Source organism: Cornus florida, unplaced genomic scaffold, assembly GCF_030987335.1.
Source record: "Cornus florida cultivar Cherokee Brave unplaced genomic scaffold, ASM3098733v1 CherokeeBrave_3.0.0_Hap2_Chr08, whole genome shotgun sequence".
Classification (NCBI taxonomy): domain Eukaryota; kingdom Viridiplantae; phylum Streptophyta; class Magnoliopsida; order Cornales; family Cornaceae; genus Cornus; species Cornus florida.
In genome coordinates this window covers 21,588,407-21,609,036 of record NW_026775578.1, presented here as the reverse complement: position 1 = coordinate 21,609,036, position 20,630 = coordinate 21,588,407, and the positions used below count along the sequence as shown (strand labels likewise).

The 20,630-nt window shown below is 34.1% G+C and overlaps 2 protein-coding genes across 2 annotated transcripts; both read left to right on the top strand.

Annotated features, from left to right (window-relative positions):
• Nucleotides 1-695: 695 nt before the first annotated feature.
• Nucleotides 696-9,711, top strand: LOC132270732 (5-amino-6-(5-phospho-D-ribitylamino)uracil phosphatase, chloroplastic). Its single transcript, XM_059771928.1, has 11 exons — nt 696-848; nt 939-1,067; nt 1,363-1,431; nt 1,619-1,723; nt 3,593-3,647; nt 6,488-6,561; nt 7,594-7,677; nt 7,782-7,922; nt 8,422-8,487; nt 8,795-8,904; nt 9,201-9,711. Exons 1-11 carry the CDS (start codon nt 750-752, stop codon nt 9,367-9,369), a joined length of 1,101 nt encoding a protein of 366 aa, XP_059627911.1. The 5' UTR covers nt 696-749; the 3' UTR covers nt 9,370-9,711.
• A 5,509-nt stretch (nt 9,712-15,220) lies between these two features.
• Nucleotides 15,221-20,429, top strand: LOC132270731 (uroporphyrinogen decarboxylase). Its single transcript, XM_059771927.1, has 6 exons — nt 15,221-15,510; nt 15,967-16,088; nt 16,869-16,979; nt 17,252-17,440; nt 18,246-18,371; nt 19,655-20,429. Exons 1-6 carry the CDS (start codon nt 15,390-15,392, stop codon nt 20,168-20,170), a joined length of 1,185 nt encoding a protein of 394 aa, XP_059627910.1. The 5' UTR covers nt 15,221-15,389; the 3' UTR covers nt 20,171-20,429.
• Nucleotides 20,430-20,630: the final 201 nt, after the last annotated feature.

Sequence of the window (20,630 nt, the reverse complement as noted above, 5' to 3'; positions counted from 1 at the left end):
TTTATCGATAAACTTGAAATGATCAAAATGGAGGGGGAAACAAACTAGTGTTTGTGGACAAAGTTATCTGGATAATACAATTAATTTGGTTAGTTCATCTAATTGAAGAAGGCAAATCAATCAGCATACTAGACCAAATACTTCTAAGAATTAAAACAGAATTGTGTGCATTGTTGTCACTTGCCTCTATAAATATTATTGTTACATTTTCTTTTTTTTTTTCTTCCTTATATTCCAATTTTGGACTGGATAAGTTTATTTAACCAAAAGATCTAAAATTAAACACTCACAACTCATAAAATTAGGTATTTGAGAAGACAACCAAAAAAGGTTGGCTAATGCCTATCCAAGCTTATCTACATGTTAGTGGATTTTCTTCACTCAAAATATTCAAGTTAAATTATCGAAAAAAATAATAATTACCAAAAAAAGAATTCAAGTAAATGCCGAAGGAGTTAAATCTGTATTTTCAGAATGATGCCTTTTTTCATTAATATTAAAATAATTATCAATTAAAACACTTTTCCCTTTCTTTTTCTTTTATATATCTTTCTTTTTCACATGCATGCATATTAAATACAAAAATAAAAAAATAATAGAGTACAATGGAGCCCCTGAATCGGATTTATTTTGGGCTTTTCATTTTTAGGAGCAATGGTAATGGGCTGAGGCCCAGACCCAAAATATAGAGCTTCGCTGCTACTGCTGCTTCTACGAGCTTCTTTGCAGAGAGTTTTCCTCAGGAAGAAATGGAGTGTAGTCTCACAAACTCGTCTCTCATACCATTCAATCCGCCGTCGTTTCAACCGCTTCGAGATTCTCACTTCTCCACAAAGCTTCGATTTCCGGTTGGTTACCCTTTCTTTTCTCTTCAATCTTTTATTTGTATATATCTTCTCCGATTACTTTTTAATTGTAGCTTTGATTTTGAAAAACAGAGATTAAAGCGTTCAAGCCCGTCAGAGCATCGCCATAATCATCTCCATATATGTTACGCTTGTGGGTCTGGCGATAATGGGTCAGTTAACGACTTTCCAGTCATCCCAAACAAAATTTTCATGGATGAGGTACTTTGTTTTATTTTATTTTGGGTATGCTGAAAGCTAATTATCTGATTTTGATTTCTGGGTTGCTTTTGAATTGCACTCTTTCTTTTCCCCCTTTTTGAATACATATAAATTGATGAAGTTGGTGATGCTTAGGTGACTAGGGTTTCTGTGTATTGAATTCTATTGTTGATGAAGTTGGTGATGCTTAGGTGACTAGGGTTTCTGTGTATTGAATTCTCTTGCTTACATGTATTTGTTTTTGGAGCTAATTTTGGTCAATTGAATTCTTCTATATCTTCAATTGTATTGTCAGACAATTGGAGCTGAATACGGCGAAGGTTTTGAGACTTTCAGACCTGATGGACCCCTTAAGGTTGATGTGGTAAGCAATGAAGATAGTTTTTGGGTGCATTAAATATACATACAAATACATAATATATATAAATACACTTATATTTGTTATGCATATATTCTGTAAGGTTATATATTCTGCAAGCTATTTGTTATCCATGAACCCCATGTATTCTGTAAGTTTGAACCCTGTGGACATGGTTGTTAACTTGCTACAGGATTTTCTAAACGATAAATTGCAAGAAGGTTTTCTCAAACGAATTCGCTACGCCATGAAGCCCGACGAAGCATATGGACTTATTTTTTCTTGGGACAACGTAGTGGTAAATTTCTCAAACTTTATTCATGTAGGTTCAACTTAATTAAGATAATACATTTCCTAACTAAATTAGGGATGGTCATGTGAGTTTGAATTTTCAATTAAGACTTGATTAAGACCATATTTTTTCCTACCTAAATTGCGGAGGGTCATTTGATTTCGAAAATACAACCCTAGCAACCCAAACAGTCATAAGAACTATGTTGTTGGCTCTCTCTCTCACTGTGAGAGGTGGATGGTTAAAAATGAGACATCTTCTTAACATCTTATCTACCTTCTAGAACTCCCTACACAAATATCTACAACCCTACAAAACGCCCTAAACTAGTAGAATATTCTATACACTCTGCACATATCTACAAGCTCTCCAACATTCTAGAATCTTCTAACTCTCTCTATTACTTTATAATCCTCTACACAACACTGGAAGACTCTAGAACTCCACTCTCCTCACGTCATGTACATGCCATGTAGATTCCTCCTCAACACTTATGTCTTGCCTGTGTGGCGGAATATCCCTGCAAATTAAGGGGGCGTGAAAAAATGCTAGTCAACACTAGCCTTTTCTTCTTGCCTGTTGGCCTTTACTTCACCACAAGTAGTTAATGCCCAACAAGCAGCCAAATAGCATTTTGGCAAATTTTAAAAAGTAGGACACAGACACGACAGGGATTCCTCAAAAAAATAATAATATAATATACTATTATATAAACAAAAAATGATTCAAAAAAATAATAATAAAATATACTATTATATAAACAAAAAATGATATTTTTTTTTTTTTAGTTTATTTTATCTGCATTATCATGAATGTAATCACTAATTTACAACTTGGAGTTATATTACTTTTGTTTTCTAGAACTTTATATTAATTTTCTAATTAACCTGTTATATGTTTTAAAATTACATTGGAATCCCCTTTTTCTAAAAAAATAATTGGAGGATTGTCCTGTCAAGTCCTGAAAGTGTCTCACATGTGTCGTCGCCACGTACTTGCCATGTCCAAGCCAATATATATATATATATATATATATATATATATATATATTAGGACACTTCTAATCGTATTGAACACATGTCGGGCCACGACACCCCCAGAGGAGTGTCCGTGCTTCCTAGACGTTGAGTAGATACTTCCAAAGGTCACCACTTGAGCTTCTTTCTATCCATTGCTTACAAACTTTCAATAGCTTGTCCACCAAATATCCAATCATATGCAGCACTATCCTTAAGCTTCTTACAAGGTTGTTCAAATCCAGTTTCACTTTATTAATCTTATCATTAGTGCTATAATAACTACAAGGAGCCTTTCTAAGACATTGTAAGTTGCATTTAGATTGATTGTTTTTTTTGTTTTTTTTCAAAATTGGTGTTTGAAAATACCATGCCTTATATTAAATATCTTCTTATTTTTTTCATTGGCTAGATGCAAAATGCCTAAAGGCGCGTGAAGAACCCGAAGTACACATTTATTACACCTTAAGATTAACACCTTGTGAATTAAAGGAACTGTGACTTTTATAACAGACTGAGGAACTACAGCCCATGTATCATTTGCTTTTAATTTTCACATTAGGTGATTATAGGAGGAAAAACCACTGCTATAGATTCAGTCCAATAGGACAAGAAAAGTACCAGAAAAAACTCAGGTTCAAGCAGTTGATGAAGATCCTAGAGCTCTCAACAATAGCAGAAGATGAATAAGGGACTTTATGTTGTATATAGATAGAATAACATTCAATACGTCATATAGGTACATAGCTGGACAACATTGATAAGTTTTTGTATTTGTTGTTATTTTATATTTTGTATACATACAAACTACTCTATCGGGATTTTGAGACCATGTATTTGCATATTTAATGTGTTTCAGGCGGATACTCGAGCTTTGAAGGTGAAAGCTTGGGAACAACTTGCCTTTGAAGAGGGTATGTAGCATGTTCACCCCTTGAAATGGCTTCACTTACTAGAAGTAAATATTACTAGATCTTGTAAATCAATGGATGTGCATATTTTAAATTTTTACATAAGCATGTGTTAGCAATTGTGAAATTAGGTATTGTTGTCTTCATTGCTTGAGAAATAGTAAAACTTGAAAAGGTTTGCCCGAGCATGGTTGAGATCAAACAAAAAATTACAAATCTTCATGCCGAATCCACATTCTTTGGAAGCGAAAGATCCCGGGCCTACAAGTATTATAATCTGCTAAGGAGATTACCAGAGGAAAAGTGATCATATGGTTCTCTAGGCAAATGGTCAAATGCCATTCATATAGAAGCAGTCAGTCCCCATTCAAAAGGATTTTGTCTAGTCTGCCCTAGATACAATGTTGACCAGTTTGATTATAGCTCCAAGTCAATTTGCTGTCATTGAAAGCCCTATTGAGAAATCCACACGAGCAAATCATAATTTAAAAGCTCATTACTTCAATAAAGGCACTGAAGTCAGAAGGCTGCCCCCCTAGTGTTTTTTTTTTTATTTTTATGGATCCACATGAATCTTTTTATGTAGATTTGTCTTGGTCCAGTTACTAAGTTTGTTGTCAAAATCCAGTATTCAACATTAGAGTATCAAGAGTTGTCCGTAACAATTTATAAATTCTTCATTTGTATAAAGTTATTGTCATTACATTTGATCAATATATATATTTTTAATTGAAATATATATCGACTTTAGATTATATTTTTGCACAGAATGTTAAAGGGCAGAAGCGTTATTTATTTATTCATTTATGGTCACCAGGGAACCTGGTATTATTTTGGTATAAAAAATGGAAGAGTTATAGAAGATTCATCTTAAAGTGTATGGTCACATAAAATAATTAAAAAGGATGTGATTATGAAGAACGAAGGCAGACAGCAAAATTACTCAAACACTGAAGATTATATCTAAGAAATTACAGCAAGAAAAGAGACCACAAGCTGTTCGCTTGACTTTTTTACTTCAATTGGATGTGCATCGTTCATGTGCCGATTGAGAACACATGTATGGTGAATTTACCAAAAATGGAAATGAAAAATATATAAATAAACAACAGAAGAAAATAATAACAAATCGAGTATTTTCCTTAAATTCTCTCGTATAACTTTTGGTTGTCCCACTGACCACTAGAAAATAGGTGATGGCACTACTTGTTAGAGACACAGAGACAGGAAAGGGTAGAATCTTCTTTATTCTATTAAATTGTTGGATTACGAGGATAGCTGTGGTTTGGATCCGCTTCTTCTTTTTTTTCATCTTTTTTTGGGGAAATTGTTTGGATCCCCTACTGTTTTTTTAACTGAAATCTTAATAGGATCTTTGAATTTTTATTAATTAAAATGATTAGAAAAGTTTAAAACTTCATTTTGCATAAAAGTGGTATATTTAAAAACTCTACCACTGACAAAAGATAAGTTCCAAATGTTTGGCGACAAAATAGATACTGGTTTTGTATTCATAAAATAGGAATCTCAACCTATTCACATCTGACTTCAACATACTTCTTTCTCTTGGCTTCTTTTCTTCCTCTTCTGCCCGATTGCCTCCTAGTTTGTTCTTCAAGCCATAGATCAGAATCAACAAATTGTACTCATGTAAGCATTCACTTTAATTTGTGACAGCTTGTTCAACTGCATCCAAGTCACACTGTCTGGGTCGACCGGTTAGCTTAGTAAATGTGTTTTCTGATGGCAACTAATCAAGGTACTTGGGCACTTCCTATGAAGAAAATAGGTGGTAAAGGTCATAATGATGGAATTTTCAACTCTCATTTATTCATTGGTCCATCATGTGCATGCGCTTATGCACAATCTTGCATTCTTTTCTTCCTCAATCATCACCAGCTCTACTGGACCAACCAACTTGCCAAAGTTTTTTCCTTAACTGTTTGAATTAGTGACATGAGTTGTTTCTGTGCTTCTGTCCAAGGTCATTGTATTCACAAATTGGTGTTGTCTATGACAATGTCTTCCCGTATTCTTCTTTCTATTTTGCTCTGTATTGTACCATCTCCATCATTAAGTCATTGACCGCAATATTGTCTCAAACCTCACCAATTTTGACTTTTGTTATCCTCATTGTCAATGTCGAACCTTCGACCAAAGTGACATTCATTGCCAATCCCCTTATGCAATATTTATATCACCACTCCATAAAGTAAGCTTGGAAAATGTTAACTTGACCTCCACTACCTATGTATTAAAGCATGTTCGAGCAATTCCACGTCTAGCAAGGGACCTTCCACCTGCATTTAGCCATAGGGGTCCAGCCGTCCAGTGCTAGCCTAGTGGTGACTTTCCAGGAAACTTATAATAAAGCAATTGGCTACCAAATTCCCTTTTTGTGTTGTTTGACTACGTCGGACTTAAAAACATTATAGATTGTTAAGCACTTAATAACCTAGCAGTGACTTGCTAACCTACGTCAGATTGTGAAGCATTTATAGCATTGTTTAGACTCATTAATGGATGTTCCCCAACCTAAAAATTGTTTGTGCCAATCTTCATTTTGATACAGTACATCCATATCATTTTATATTTTATATTTTTTTTCCTTTTAAAATTTGACTGTGTACGATTTTTTTTTTCTCGTGAATGCCGAGAAGTCAATTTGTGAAAATAATTTTGATGCTTAGGTTTTTATCCAAACCACTCTTCCCAGCACCCTTGATTAAGGGGAGCGTACTGGGAAATGACTTTTTATGATTTTTCTTTTACACACACCACCCCCCCCCCCCCCCCCCCCCCCCCCACCCCCAAGTTTGATTGTCTTATTGTTTCTCATACAGGTAAGAAGATTCCTCAAGATGGTGATGCACAAAGACTGTTGCTTTATGCGGATGCCGATCATGTTTTCCGTCAGGTTTGGGAATTAATGATCATTATAATTTTTGGTTTATTTTTTCTGTTAAAATTATTATGATTTAGTGGGTTGTTTCAGAAAGAAACTTTTTGGGAGACTGAAGTTCACTATTTAGCAAAGTTCTACAAGATCTCTAACAGCTAGTCTTTCAATCTGTACTTGTATGGTTATGGGGCGTCTTTGGTCTATTAAAGCTACATAAATGATCATTACTATTTAGATTTTGCTATGGCAATATTAGACATTGCTATGGCAATATTAGACATTGTTTATTTGAAGAAATTTAATATCATATTGCTCTCAAATTAACATTTATAATGGATGACAGAGAAGTAAGAAAACCTGAATAAGCTTATCAAGCAATATTTATAATTATAATTATAATTGTAATAATTATTTATTATTAGTACTATTTTTTTTTTATAAGTATTATTAGTATTATTATTGTGTTGTTGTTGTTCCTGATCTCTTCCCGGTTTCTCTCTTGCACGACATATTTTCTTCATACTTTGATTTCTCCTCCCGGTTTTTATCTATCATAGTTATGCTCCTGATCTCTTCCCAGTTTTTATCATGCACGACATATTTGTTCTTACTTTGATTTATGTATCGTAGATCATATGTATAATGTTATAATTTTTTTGTGAATAAAAAGGCCTGTTATTTTTGGATGCTAGATTCGATTGAGTCACACGAACCGTGTCCTGTTTATTTATTGTGCATGCATCACCACTGTCGGCTTGTGTAGTTATTTTCCTCCTTGCTTTTTGGCTATATAATTTACTCATTAATTTCAATTAAAAAGAAAAGGAAAATGGTTTCATAGCAAGTTCAATCTGCAATCAAAGTACTGCAGATTGAAATATAAATCTGGAATTCCACTTTCCTTGCCAATACCTTGTGATGCTGCTATAGGAAAGACCTCATCTGCTTCTTTTACTTTTTCGTCATTTATTTAAGAATTTTTTTTTCCCAGTCAACCATTGCTTTTGTAACCGATCCCAGATATCACTAGTCTTCAACAACTTTCAGGTTTTGCTCTGGGAGAATATCGAAAGTGATTTGGATAGATTGAAGCTGAGGCTTTCGCAATTATATTATGACAATCTTCTGAAAGTGAGAGCTTGCCTTGGATGATTATATGGATTTATGTTTGCGACTTAAATACAATAATTTAATATTAATATTAATGATCTTCTTCACCTCCTCTCCTTCTTCAGCTTTCGAGACCCATGGAGGGGCTGGAAGAATGGCTGGATGCAGTATCTACAGCTCGCATCCCTTGCGCTGTTGTTTCAAGGCTTGATCGGAGCAATATGGTCAAAGCCTTAGAGAGGATGGGGCTTAAGAAGTATTTTCAGGTTGGTGATTTTTTCTTGTCGGAGTTGGAATCTTTTCCCTATATATAATATTCTTGGAATTGCACATTATGATGGAAATGTGCAACAGTGTAGAGCTATGTTGTCCCAGAAAGTTTTCAGATATTTAAATCATGAAAATACATCTATCTAATTGCTTGTCACCATTCTTCTACTTTTACCTACCACTTAAAAACAATGGATTGTACCTTTATTACTCACAATTCCAACCGCATTCTGATGCTTCTTGCAATGTTAATCTTAGATGTCGCATCAAGCACATTATTTCTATAACAAATATTCTATAACTATAAGAGATCTGGCGGGTCAAGTTGACTATTGACTGATCTGATGGGCTGCAGGGATCCTTAAGATGGATACAGATGGATCTTAAGAAATTGCTAGACCAAATGGAGCTAACATAATTCTTTGCTAGTCCACGTGCGTAGCACTTAAGCACACCATTTATGCACTTGCTGACCATTCTCTTTTGGAGTTGCAGGCAATTGTATCTGAGGAAGATGGCATGGAGTCCATTGCTCATAGATTTCTTTCTGCGGCCATGAAGGTATGATTTAGAACATGCCATAAAAAACATTGCATCATAAATGTCTTCTGTTGGGGAAAAAACAGTTGACTGCTTGTAAATGTTTTCTTTTTTCTTTTTTCCCTAGTTGCTTGCAAATGTTAGTATACTTGATTTCACTTGTTTGGAAATGGATAAAGTACCACTAACTTAATTCTTTAAATATAGATATCCTTGATTATGAAAACATTCTAGAAAAGGAATGTTGTCAAAGTTAATATAACAGAGATAATCAAAGATCTAACTTTTGAAGTTAATTTTATTTCTTGTGGTTCTTTGACTCTTGCAGTTGGACAGGAAACCATCCAAGTGTGTTGTGTTTGAAGATGATCCTAAGGGTGTCACTGCTGCTCACAATTGCACAATGATGGCAGTAGCACTGATTGGTGCTCACCCAGCGTACGTACTTGCACTTTTAGTTTGAGGTGTTTGAATTTTCATTGAAATTGAAACGCTCAGATATGTTTGATGATGCCCCGTGTTTCCCTTGGTATACTTGTGTAATGAATATTCAACAAATGATTTGTTCATTTAGATGCTTTGGAAAACAAAATGTACGATTCCCTTGCTATTTGATGTCCAATGGTGAAATTATTGCTCGAAATTCTTTTATGGGCTTATTATAGAATAAAGAACGATTGTGAAATTTTATACATCGTGTTAAAAATTTACATTGAAAATATTGAAACATGCAGGTACGATCTAGTGCAAGCTGATCTCGCGGTTGCCAGCTTTAATGAGCTTTCCGTGATCAATCTCCGGAGGTTATTTGCTCACAAGGGTTCCTCATTCATGGATCTGCAAAAACAAATAGTTGAGAAATCTCCTCGAAGAAGGAAGCTTACTATTGACACCATTTTCTGATTCATTTCCAACCCAGCATTCTTTTCTCCCCTCTTATGTAATTTCCTCCTTGTAATTATGCAGCAAATTATCTTACTAATTCTTTTTCTGTTACTTTTTTGTTTTTTTTCACATTATAGACATGAGTGAGAATGTGAGATGAGATGAATACAAAATTTGTCATGTAATTAAATCCCATTTCTTAATTTTAGTCAGAATGCCAACAGATGTTACCATAGCAAACAAAAATCCAGATTAGTTATTAGATTTTTTGATGTAAATTTACTGACTGACGGATATCATTTTATTTTTGGGGTGGGCAGTGCAGACTGGAAAGTAATGTTATTGATAAAATTTATTCTTTGTGAGTTATCATGTAAAATCGAGTGAAATTTAAATATATTTGACATTCCATCTAGGTCTTAGTCTTGTGGTATGAGGATTTTCAGTTATCATAATTTATGCATTACTTAATTCATAGTCATTAATGAGATGCTGAAACCTTGGAGCATCAAACAGCAGATATTTCCAGATTCTGAAAATATGGTGCTTCTTTTGTTGTTGCTTGGTGATAAAACTCAAAATTGATTTGCATTGGCAATTGTTTATGTGGTTAGGGTGAGGGTGGGTCTAAGGATGGCCGAGAGGTTATTCCATACAAAGCTCGAGGTTCTGCTCGTGACAACCCAAGTCCCGAGGAATCCATTGTTTCTCAACCCGATTGCGGTGGAGAGAAGAGAGTTTATAGTTGGAACTGGCCTTATGGATTCATGTTTATGGGAGGGAAAGGGTGGAAGAAAGAAATGTGTGGAGGGAAAAGAAGTGATAGGGTTTGCGTGGTTGGTTGATAGGAGAGAAAGGGAGGAAGGTGGTATGAAGGGATAAGGGAGCTCATCATATGGAAGGGAAAGGGGAAATGGGTTTTTGGGGAAAAAGGGAGGGAAAGGAAAGCATTTTTTTCCTTTTCAATGTTTTGGTCCTTACAAATCACCTTTAATATTAAAGCTATAATAATAAAGTTATAGTAATATCTTTTTTTTTTTTTTTATTTCCTTCACATTTAACCAAAAGAAGAAGAATATAATGAATTAACCTTTACCATTTTAGGTAAACATGACTCAACCTTGAACCTTTACTTAAAAGGTCCACACGGCGTCGGTTTGTGTGAATTAAATTTCACACATAATTGACATCAATTTTTTTTAATAATTAAACTTACAATAAGGAGGTAGTAGAGAAATTTAACTTGGAGGATAATCATCTTTATTGCAGACTTAAAAGAAGCATATCATGTTTTGATCTATAATTCACGTAAACCGATGCTGTATGGATCTATGGTAAATGTACACACACTTATGTATAACTAGAAAATCGCCGCGTGCAATGCATGTAAATAAAAATACATATTGAATAATTAATTGGTATTTAATATATAATTATATCTCAAAATAAAATAAAATTGACTTCAATTTTAAATCTTTCAAAACAAAAAATAAAAGAAGAAATTTCATCATGGAAATGTTGACTAACTAATAAAAATAACTTAAAATTGTATTTAATTACAATGACTCTTTTTACCAGCAAAATTATTTTGAATTGATATTTAATATTTATTGTTGAATTTTACTGGATGATGATGTGACTTTTTCTAATGACTCATTTGTTGATATCATGTTAATGTTGTTATTTACTTCATGATCATTTAGGTTTAGTAGTTGAATTGAAAATGTTAGACAATTGATATTTTAATTGTTTTATCCGACATTTATGTCCTTTGTGAAAGGTTGTGTTATTTGCATGAACGGTTGTGTCATAATTTCATTTGATAATTGAAGTAAATTTATTTAAGTTAGTATTAAATTAATAAAAATGTATACAAATAGAAAATAATTTAATGTGTAACTATTAAAGTATTAGAAGTGTTTGCATTAAGAAGATGACTTTTAAAAAGGGTTATAACTTTTAAGTAGTTTTTTTTTTTTTTTTTTAAGTCACGTAATTTGTTTATTTAAAATTAAAATAGCTACTTTAAAAGTGTATGTAAATACAATAAATCCAATTGACTTTAATAAAGAAATTTATAGATATAAAAAGAAAGAAAATCTGATGACTCCAGCAAATTAAAATTAAAATTAAAAGTTGGCAACACCCCAAATATGGTAATTCCAACAGTTTATAAGCAACTTTTATCCACTTTAAAAAATTTTTATAAAAGAAGTATACTATATTAGTAGACAACAGACTTGAAACTTGAAAATAGAATGATATATTCAAAGAGAACATGAAGGAATTTTTTTTTTTTTTTTTTTTTTTTCTTCTTCTTCTTCTTCTTTCTTTTTTCTTTTCTGAAATTAATTGAAAATTTTGGGACTCTCTAATCATTTGTAGAGAAAAGACCAGTGACAATTGTAATCTTAATAACTGGTGCATTTTGAAAATTATCGTTGTGGAATGTTAACGTATATAATTTTGTAAAACAGTTTTAATTAAAATGAAAAATTACGTTTATGTCGATGATTAAAATTAAAAAACTGTTTAAAATGTATAAATTGATAGCATGTTGAAATATATATATGTGTGTGTGTGTGTGTGTGCGCGTGTGTGTGGCCCGTGTGGGGGAGAGATGAACGTAGAAACCGTAAGAATCGTTTCAAATGAAAGAGTTCACAGCACCAAATTTTTTTTACTCCAATAATAATAAAATAGAATAATATTTTTACAGTATTTTTTTTTGTCCTAGAAGCTTAAAGTATGGGACTCTCTAGACACGATAGACATCTTAACCGCTGAAAATCGCCGTATTAATGTATAGACTTGAAAATAGAACAATATTTTTGCAGAGTCTTTTTTATTTTTTTCACCCTAAAATCTTAAAATATGGGATTTTGTAGCCATATATAGACGAAAAACATAACATCTTAACGGCTAAAAAATACCGTATTAACGTATATAATTTTGTAAAACTATTTTAACATAAACATTTATTTCTTATATTAAAATTGGGCATAAAAATGTTAAGGAAAATAAGAAAAAGAAAGAAGAATGTGAATCGTTTCAAAGAAAGAGTTAGGCAACACCCAAATCTCATGACTCCAACAATTTTAACAGCAACTTTTATAAACTAAGAATAACATTTTTGCAGAGGGAAAGACGATTTTTTTTTTTTCCTTGTGAAATCTTAAAATATAGGACTCTCTACATATATATAGACCACAGATAACTCTTGACAAGAGGTATCTTAACAGTTGATGACTTTTGAAAATTATCGTTATACTTTTTAATACGCAATGGTTTAAAGAGGTGTTAACCAAATGTCAATTAACTTTTCTTTTAACGAAAAATAACTTTATAAAATGTATATAAATATTATAAATTGAATACACTTTTATAGGGTATATAGATTAGGGGTGGCAAACAGACGGGTTGGGTCGGGTTTGGGCAAGGTAAAAAATGGGTAGGTTAAATATGAATTGTAACCCATATTCAACCCACTTATAATAGGTTAAATATGAGTTGGGTTAAAATGGTTCAGGTCAACTCGTCATAACCCATCAACCCATTTTAGGGAAAAGAAATGTCATTATTCTAAATAATCTCATTATTACGGGAGTAGTACTGTTTTTTCTTTTTTTTTCTTTTTAGACGGATAAAAGCTTGTAAAAATATGTATTAATAAGTGTAAATCTTCTACTTTATTTTGGAAATTTTTTTAAATTTATATTATTTTATTTTATGACTAGATATACATGAAGGTAAGAGAGAGAGATATATATATATATATATATAGGGTAAAGTGCATTAAACCCCCTTAAACTATTGGTCATTTGCAAGAAATCCCCCTGAACTACAAAAAACCTCCCTGAACTATGATTTTGTTGCAATTTATCCCCTTGAACTATTGGTCATTTGCAAGAAACCCCCCTGAACTACAAAAAAACCCCCTAAACTATGATTTTGTTGCAATTTACCCCCCTGAACTATGATTTTGTTGTAATTTACCCCCATGACATCAGCTTTCGACACCAAAAATTTTGAAAGATCAGTTTACCTTTATAACACACTGCGTCGTTTTAACTTATACACTTCTTACATTTTTTTTCCTGCCAAAAGATGTTTTTCACCAAATACAACCCAAAACAGAGAGCTAGAGAGAAAGAGAGAGAAGAGACCAAAGAAATCCGAGGTCGGCAGGATGGCTCGGTCTCAAATGATGGCGGCTTGTGCGCAGAGGACTCGGCCGTGATGAGAGCTCGGTTGACTCGGTCGTGAACTGTGGAGGCTGCAGCGAGCTTAAGGGGGCTCGGCGGTGAACTGTGGACGGCTATGTGCTTGAAATACGGACGGCGGTGTGCTCGGCTATGGAGATGGCGGAATGGGCTGGCGAGCTTGGAATGGACGGTGGACCGGCAAGCAAGGTGAGTTAAACGGCGGGCAAGGCGGTAATGGTGATGGGCTGACGCAACGATGCAGAGAAGTGTGATATATATGGCCGACGGATCTGGCGGGTGGTGCAACGGCTATAATGGAGCTATGACAGGAGACCCACCATCCCAACAACAAATTCCTCGGCTTCATCGTCCCTTTCAGTCAATCAATTCGCGCGAATAGGGTAAACTGCAAAAAAATATATAGTTCATGGGGGTTTCTTGCACATACCCCAATAGTTCAAGGGGGTTTTGTACAACTTTTATAGTTCAGGGGGGTTTCTTGCACATATCCCAATAATTCAGAGGGGTTTTTTGCAACTTTTATAGTTTAAGGGGGTTTCTTGCACATACCCTAATAGTTTAGGGGGGTTTAATGCACTTTACCCTAAAATATATGAAATCATCTATTAAGCTTTTTATAGAATAAATAGTTAAATGAATAAATCAGGTATTCCTACTTTGAAATACAGATGTAAACATATATTTGTTTTGAGCAATAGTATTACATACACGAAGAGTTCATGATCTGGGAGATGCTTAAGTAGATTAACAGTGTCCTTTATTAGAATTGGGTTGAACAATCCACTGCTTGAGTTGCATAATTGACTTACAATTATCTTCAATGTCAACCTATTTGTAAACCCATTGGGCTGAGAGATAAAATGATTTTATCAAGACAAATGCTTTTGTTATTTTTGCAGTAGACAAACCAAAAAATAAAAGATTGATGCAACTCTAACACGTCTTCTCATGGAATTCCCGCCTTCTCATGGAATTCCTTAGGATCATTTACACCTTCCCTTTCTAGACCATCGATGATAAGAAGTACCCATATTCAATTTCAACATCCTATATATGTTTGCAAATGTACATGCACATGTAGCGAGAAAAGGGGATGGACCATTAGATATTGTGGCAAGAATTACCAAAAGAAGTAACGGATATTGTTGGTAGGAAAGCAAAACATATATAATATAGAATATATTGTATATGTGTTATGTGTGTAATAGAGTAATACTATAATACTATAAAGAATTTTAGAGAGAGAAAGAGGATAATACAGAGAGAATCTTAGAGAGTGTGGGAGAGAGAGAATTTGGGATCGTGTAAGAGAATTTTATGGAAGAAGAAAAGGTAAATTTGAGTCAAATAGAGGATGTAAAATTGCGTCCCTTGTGTAATAGGTGAAACATGGGTCAAAATAGGTAACCCATATTTAACCCATTTAACCCTCTATAAAAATAGGTTGAATATGGGTCACTAATTTTGACCCATATTTTAAAATAATTCAACTATATTTATTTTAAAATAAGAATATAAACGGGTTGATGCCCCATGACTCATTTTGCCACCCCTAATTTAATATATGTCTATTATGTCTGTATAAATAAATACAGTACTATATATGTATATTTACGTTTGAAGAGGTCCGAAAGCTAACAAGATACATTTAGCCCCCTTATCTTTTATCCGTCACTTGTCCATCTCAATCCCCATCCCCATACCCAACCAGACACACACACAGAATACTTCAATAACAGATTTAAGAGATTTTAAGAAATGCGAACTATTCCCAGACAAGGGGAGGTTTAGACTTGCAATTTACCGGCGAACATGTCGTGTTTTTACAGTTCTTGTTCCTTCTCTTCTTTCTCTGCTGTCTCCATCTCTCCCAAATCAACTTCCACTTCCGTTCGCCCAAATTTGAGGCCTAAAATCCACTGTGCCGTTGCAGGTAATTTTCATTTCACTTTTATCTACACTAATTGTTCATACTCTACACATTATCTGTCTCTTTTTGGGAATTTCGTAAACCATTTAATTGATCTTCTTGTCCGTAAAAAATGACCCGCAATTGGGTTTTGTGTGTGTATTGTTGAAATGATTGACGAAATGTTAGAAAAGAGAATTTTACTGAAAACCCATTGTGCGATTTGATCATAGCAGCAATGGATGTGATGTGTAAAATTAGAACAGATAGCAATTTGTGTGTATGTGTGTGCAATTACACAAGAATATTTATATTTATATATATACGCATATGTTGACTGTTTGTTAGATTATTATTAGTTTTGATGAATTCCAAATCTATTGGTTGTTTGTGTGTTTCCTTATATGGGTTTAATTCCTGTTACTAAGTAAGCTCCGAATTGATAAATTTTAAGTTTTTCGGTTTTAATTCACATTCCAGGAAGTGTTGCAGAAAGGGAGGTTGTCAATGCAACTGAGCCCTTGTTGCTTAATGCAGTTCGAGGTCAGGAAGTGGAAAGACCCCCAGTTTGGCTAATGAGGCAAGCAGGGAGATACATGAAGGCAGGTTCATGTGCTTCTGTCTTGGATAGTTATCATGTTTTGTATTTTGGGCAGTTTATTGAAAATTTTCGTCTGCCATAGATTCATATTTTGTTGTCGCTTGCTCTTTCTGAAATTTGGTATGTTCTTGTTAAATTGATTTATAAATGTCTGTTTGAGTGCAAAGCATGACTTCTGGTGCATCTGCTTCCATAGATTCAAATTTAGTATCTGAATAAAGAGCAATTATTGATGCAGGAAAGGGGTTGGTTGCATTTCCATTCGGTTTAAGATTAGATTAAAAATAGCAACAACATTGTAGTCTCGGAATTTCTGAACTTCTTCACACCGTGTTTCAACTATGTGGCTGTCCGAAAAATGTGATGTTGCTAGAAAAGATGGTCCTTTATTCAAATACAGCAGCTTTGTTTAGCTTTCAAGATTGTCAATGTGCCACCAGAAGGATACATGTATTTGTGTTATCTTTACATGCTAAAAATACTCGCCTCAAAAGAAAAAAGTAAAATAATAATAATTGGTTTGAAGAAAAGTTACTCCTTGGAAAACTTTCTGCTCAACAACCAGACAGCCCCTTGCAAGCATAGTGTTCTGGTATACTTGATTGGCTATTTAGAAGTTCTAATGATTTTCTTGCAGTAGTTGCTCTATTTTTTGTACCTTAAGAAAGATTGTTGTTCTTATGTATATATTTTTATTGTACTTTTTATTCCCAAACATGGATATTTGCTTAATTTAATTTGAATAAGCGGGATCTCATTTATTTTTTGTTTTTTGCCATAGAGTTACCAAGTCATCTGTGAGAAATATCCTTCTTTTCGTGAAAGATCAGAAAATGTTGATCTTGTAGTAGAAATTTCTCTACAGCCGTGGAAAGTATTTAAACCTGACGGGGTAAGTGCCTTGCTATAAAATTTTCTTTGAAATTGTCATTTGACACTTATTATAATTGTGCATCTCTAGCTCAGTTCTTCACACCATTAATTATGTTTATCTGTTGAAACACCATTCTTCCATTGTGTATAATGGTAATCATGCCAAATTTTGAGTTCTACATGTGGCTAAATATGTGACCACATGTTAGTGTTGTCTTGGTTTCCTTAGACTGCTCTGTACCGCTTTCTAGTTTCACTGATATAAATATGTTGTTTTGATCGTTGTGGCAGGTCATTTTATTCTCGGATATTCTAACACCTCTTTCTGGGATGAACATACCTTTTGACATTGTAAAAGGGAAGGGTCCTGTCATATTTAATCCTCTATGCACATCTGCTGATGTTGATCAAGTGAGAGAATTTATTCCTGAGGATTCAGTTCCATATGTAGGGGAAGCATTGACAATCTTACGAAAAGAGGTCTGATTGGCACGTTTCGTTTGAATTATCCTGCTATGAGTTTTTTTTTTTTTGTCCTTTCCTCTTTTAACTTTTCTCCAATATTATTGAGTGAATATGAAACATTCAAGGCCGAAACATGCATAGATGTTGCATCTTTGTTGGTTCTTGAGGGTAAAAATAGTATTGCCAACATTTCCAGCCTGTACCGTTTTTTTTTTATCCTGAATGTTCCTGCCTGTACTATTGATGGGACACTGCCAAAATAGCAAATGTCTAGGTTCAATGTTTGCGTAGAAATAATAGAAGTAACCTCATTTGGCGTCCAAGGAAGCTTTAGAATCTTGTGAGGAAAGGAACTCAACTTTTTGTCTGATCATTGTTGAATGAACCATGCTTACTTTACAGAACCCTGTTGGATCCCTTCCTTGTGCCTAATACTAGTTCAGTGTAGTTTAATTTCTTGTTCAACTGTATGCTTAAGGTTTCAAGTTCAAGTCATGGGTGTAGTATTAATTGATTTATTTTTACTTATCAAAAAAAAAAAAAATTCTTGCTCAATTGCATATTTGAGGAGAACATCAAAGATCTCTCCCTGGATTTATTCCTAAATATCTAACTTGGCAGCATCATATCATCCTTGCTTTAACTTCTTTTTCTCAGTTCAAACAAATTTGGCAAATTTGATTTGAATTCTTTCGTTGATTTAAGGTTATTTCTGTTGGAACTTGGATGAAATCTGGAAACCTCCCAATTTATTTAGTATTGTTCTGCCCTCACCCAATCTGAGATATTCTTTATATTCTTCTTATCTTTGTTTTGTCAGGTTGATAATCAATCAGCAGTGCTAGGTTTTGTTGGGGCTCCATTCACTCTAGCGTCATATGTGGTTGAAGGTGGTTCGTCAAAGCACTTCTCAAAAATAAAGCGACTAGCATTTTCTCAACCCAAGGTGAATGCATATTATTTTGCTTTAGATTTCTTGGACCTATAATGTGAAATATAAAAGGCATACCAGTGAAATGCAACTTAAATAGTCTTCTGTGATATAGGGTCTGTCTTAAAAAACAAATTCTGGCAACTCTGAGAACTGAAAACAGTTTTCTCAAAACTAAATATTACTGTGTGAAGTTGGATATCTTTTAACTCTGTTCACATAGCATTTGTTATCATAAAACTGTCAACCAAACTAATTTTCAAACTGTTATCTGTTATTTGAAACAAGTTTCTCCCCAGAGAACAGAGCCGGACAGACCCATAGATTTCAGGAACAGCTCTATAACCCAGAAAATACACATTTTCAAGATCTGATGCTTCAGACTCACTAATATTAAGTGTTGACTCTTCTCATGTCTGGACAGTTCATCTTACAATCACACCAACTGATTTTTGTCCCAAATCATGAAAAGGCTTGCAGTACCAAATTTTTTGGAGTTATGATTTAAGAGTGTGTTTTTGTGCATTCCTGAAGCTCTTGCCAGTAATGCATGCTGTTGTATACATATGCATACATGTATATGAAGACATGCGTGTATATAGGTATTGGTGCACATACTGTTGAAATACAATCACCATTTCCATCTCTCCCTCTCTCTCTCTGCATCATTGTATTGGATATATCTTGATTTTTTTTTTTTTTTGATAAGTACTTAACCCATTTTTTATAAGATTTTCCATCATTAGGCTATCTTGAATTTTATGCACCCTGCTTTTCAATTATGTGGTGTGCAACTGAAGATCATGGCAATGTGTGAGAACTTGTTCTCACTTTTTGTGGTATATACATATCAGTCTAAGTAATAAAGGTTTTCCATCACCCACATATTATTTTATATAGTACGCATGGTTGCTCCCCAAATATTTGGGAGTAGGCTTTATGGAGTTGAAGTGAGATACTGATGGTTGGTGTAGTATTTTTAGTAAACCGAACTCCTGGACTTGGACAATTACTTAAGCCTAACCATCCTTGTTGATTGCATAGGGCATGAGGATCCAAGTGATGCATGGAAAAAGTAAAACAGCTGTGTGGATAAAAGCTTTTCATTATGCATCCATTTGTAAACTCATGGCCATTGCTTTATTATATCATATTCAATCTCCTTCAGGGATTTTTGAAAGAGTTTAGCAGATCACGTATTGCTTACCCTATCTTATGAACTAATCAGAGAGTAAACTTTTCCCCCCTTTGTGATAGAGTGACTTTAAGATATGCTCAACTTTTGTTTTCTCCCATAGGTACTTCATGCACTTCTTCAGAAATTCACGACTTCCATGGCAAAGTATATTCAATACCAAGCTGACAATGGAGCTCAAGCTGTTCAGATCTTTGATTCATGGGCCACAGAACTTAGTCCAGTTGATTTTGAGGAATTCAGCCTGCCTTACTTGAAGCAGATTGTAGATTCTGTGAAACAAACCCATCCAAATTTTCCTCTTATCCTTTATGCAAGTGGATCAGGGGGCCTGCTTGAGAGGCTACCATTGACAGGTGTTGATGTGGTCAGCTTGGATTGGACAGTTGACATGGCTGAAGGTAGGAGAAGATTGGGGCCAGACATGGCAGTTCAGGGCAATGTGGATCCTGGCGTTCTTTTTGGTTCGAAAGAGTTCATCACCAAACGGATAAATGATACCGTGCAGAAAGCAGGTAAAGGCAAACATATTTTGAATCTTGGCCATGGCATCGTAGTAGGTACACCGGAGGAGAATGTTGCCCATTTCTTTGAGGTTGCGAAAGAAATTAGATATTAAAAGTTGACTTGAGATTAGTTGGTTTTCTGTCTTAAGTTTCACCTATCATTAGTTCCATTTTTCAGTCCTTGTTCATTTGTTGTTCAATACTGCTCCAATGTGAGAAAGGCAACCATGTTACAATGTAGGATAGGAATTTGGTTGGTCTGTACTCTATCCAACATGAATTTATTTGAGAAGTTAATATTTGTACCTTTTTGTACCCTTCGGAAAACGGCATTGTGATGGACCTCATTTAATTGTCTGCTCTGTTTGTGCTTGTCTTTTGCCTTCTGGCTTTGTCCTGGGCCAGCCCAGTCTTGTTTAGTCTTCTTCAATTAAAATTAAAGCAATTATTTGTTATTTTTGGTTCTACAAATGTTTTCTAATTGCTTCCTCTCTTTCTTTTTTTTTTTTCTTTTTCTCTTTTTCCTGCAATGATGAAGCAATTATTAAATGGTCTTAAATCGTTAAATTCATT

What these genes read in the sequence shown, in the direction of transcription:
- LOC132270732 (XM_059771928.1), top strand. Translation starts at nt 750, where the DNA reads ATGGAGTGTAGTCTCACAAACTCGTCTCTCATACCATTCAATCCGCCG. An exon ending in ATTATGACAATCTTCTGAAA is followed by an intron (nt 7,678 to 7,781) that starts GTGAGAGCTTGC and finishes CTCCTTCTTCAG; the next exon opens with CTTTCGAGACCCATGGAGGG. An exon ending in GGCTTAAGAAGTATTTTCAG is followed by an intron (nt 7,923 to 8,421) that starts GTTGGTGATTTT and finishes TTGGAGTTGCAG; the next exon opens with GCAATTGTATCTGAGGAAGA.
- LOC132270731 (XM_059771927.1), top strand. Translation starts at nt 15,390, where the DNA reads ATGTCGTGTTTTTACAGTTCTTGTTCCTTCTCTTCTTTCTCTGCTGTC. An exon ending in AATCCACTGTGCCGTTGCAG is followed by an intron (nt 15,511 to 15,966) that starts GTAATTTTCATT and finishes TTCACATTCCAG; the next exon opens with GAAGTGTTGCAGAAAGGGAG. An exon ending in TAGCATTTTCTCAACCCAAG is followed by an intron (nt 18,372 to 19,654) that starts GTGAATGCATAT and finishes TTTCTCCCATAG; the next exon opens with GTACTTCATGCACTTCTTCA.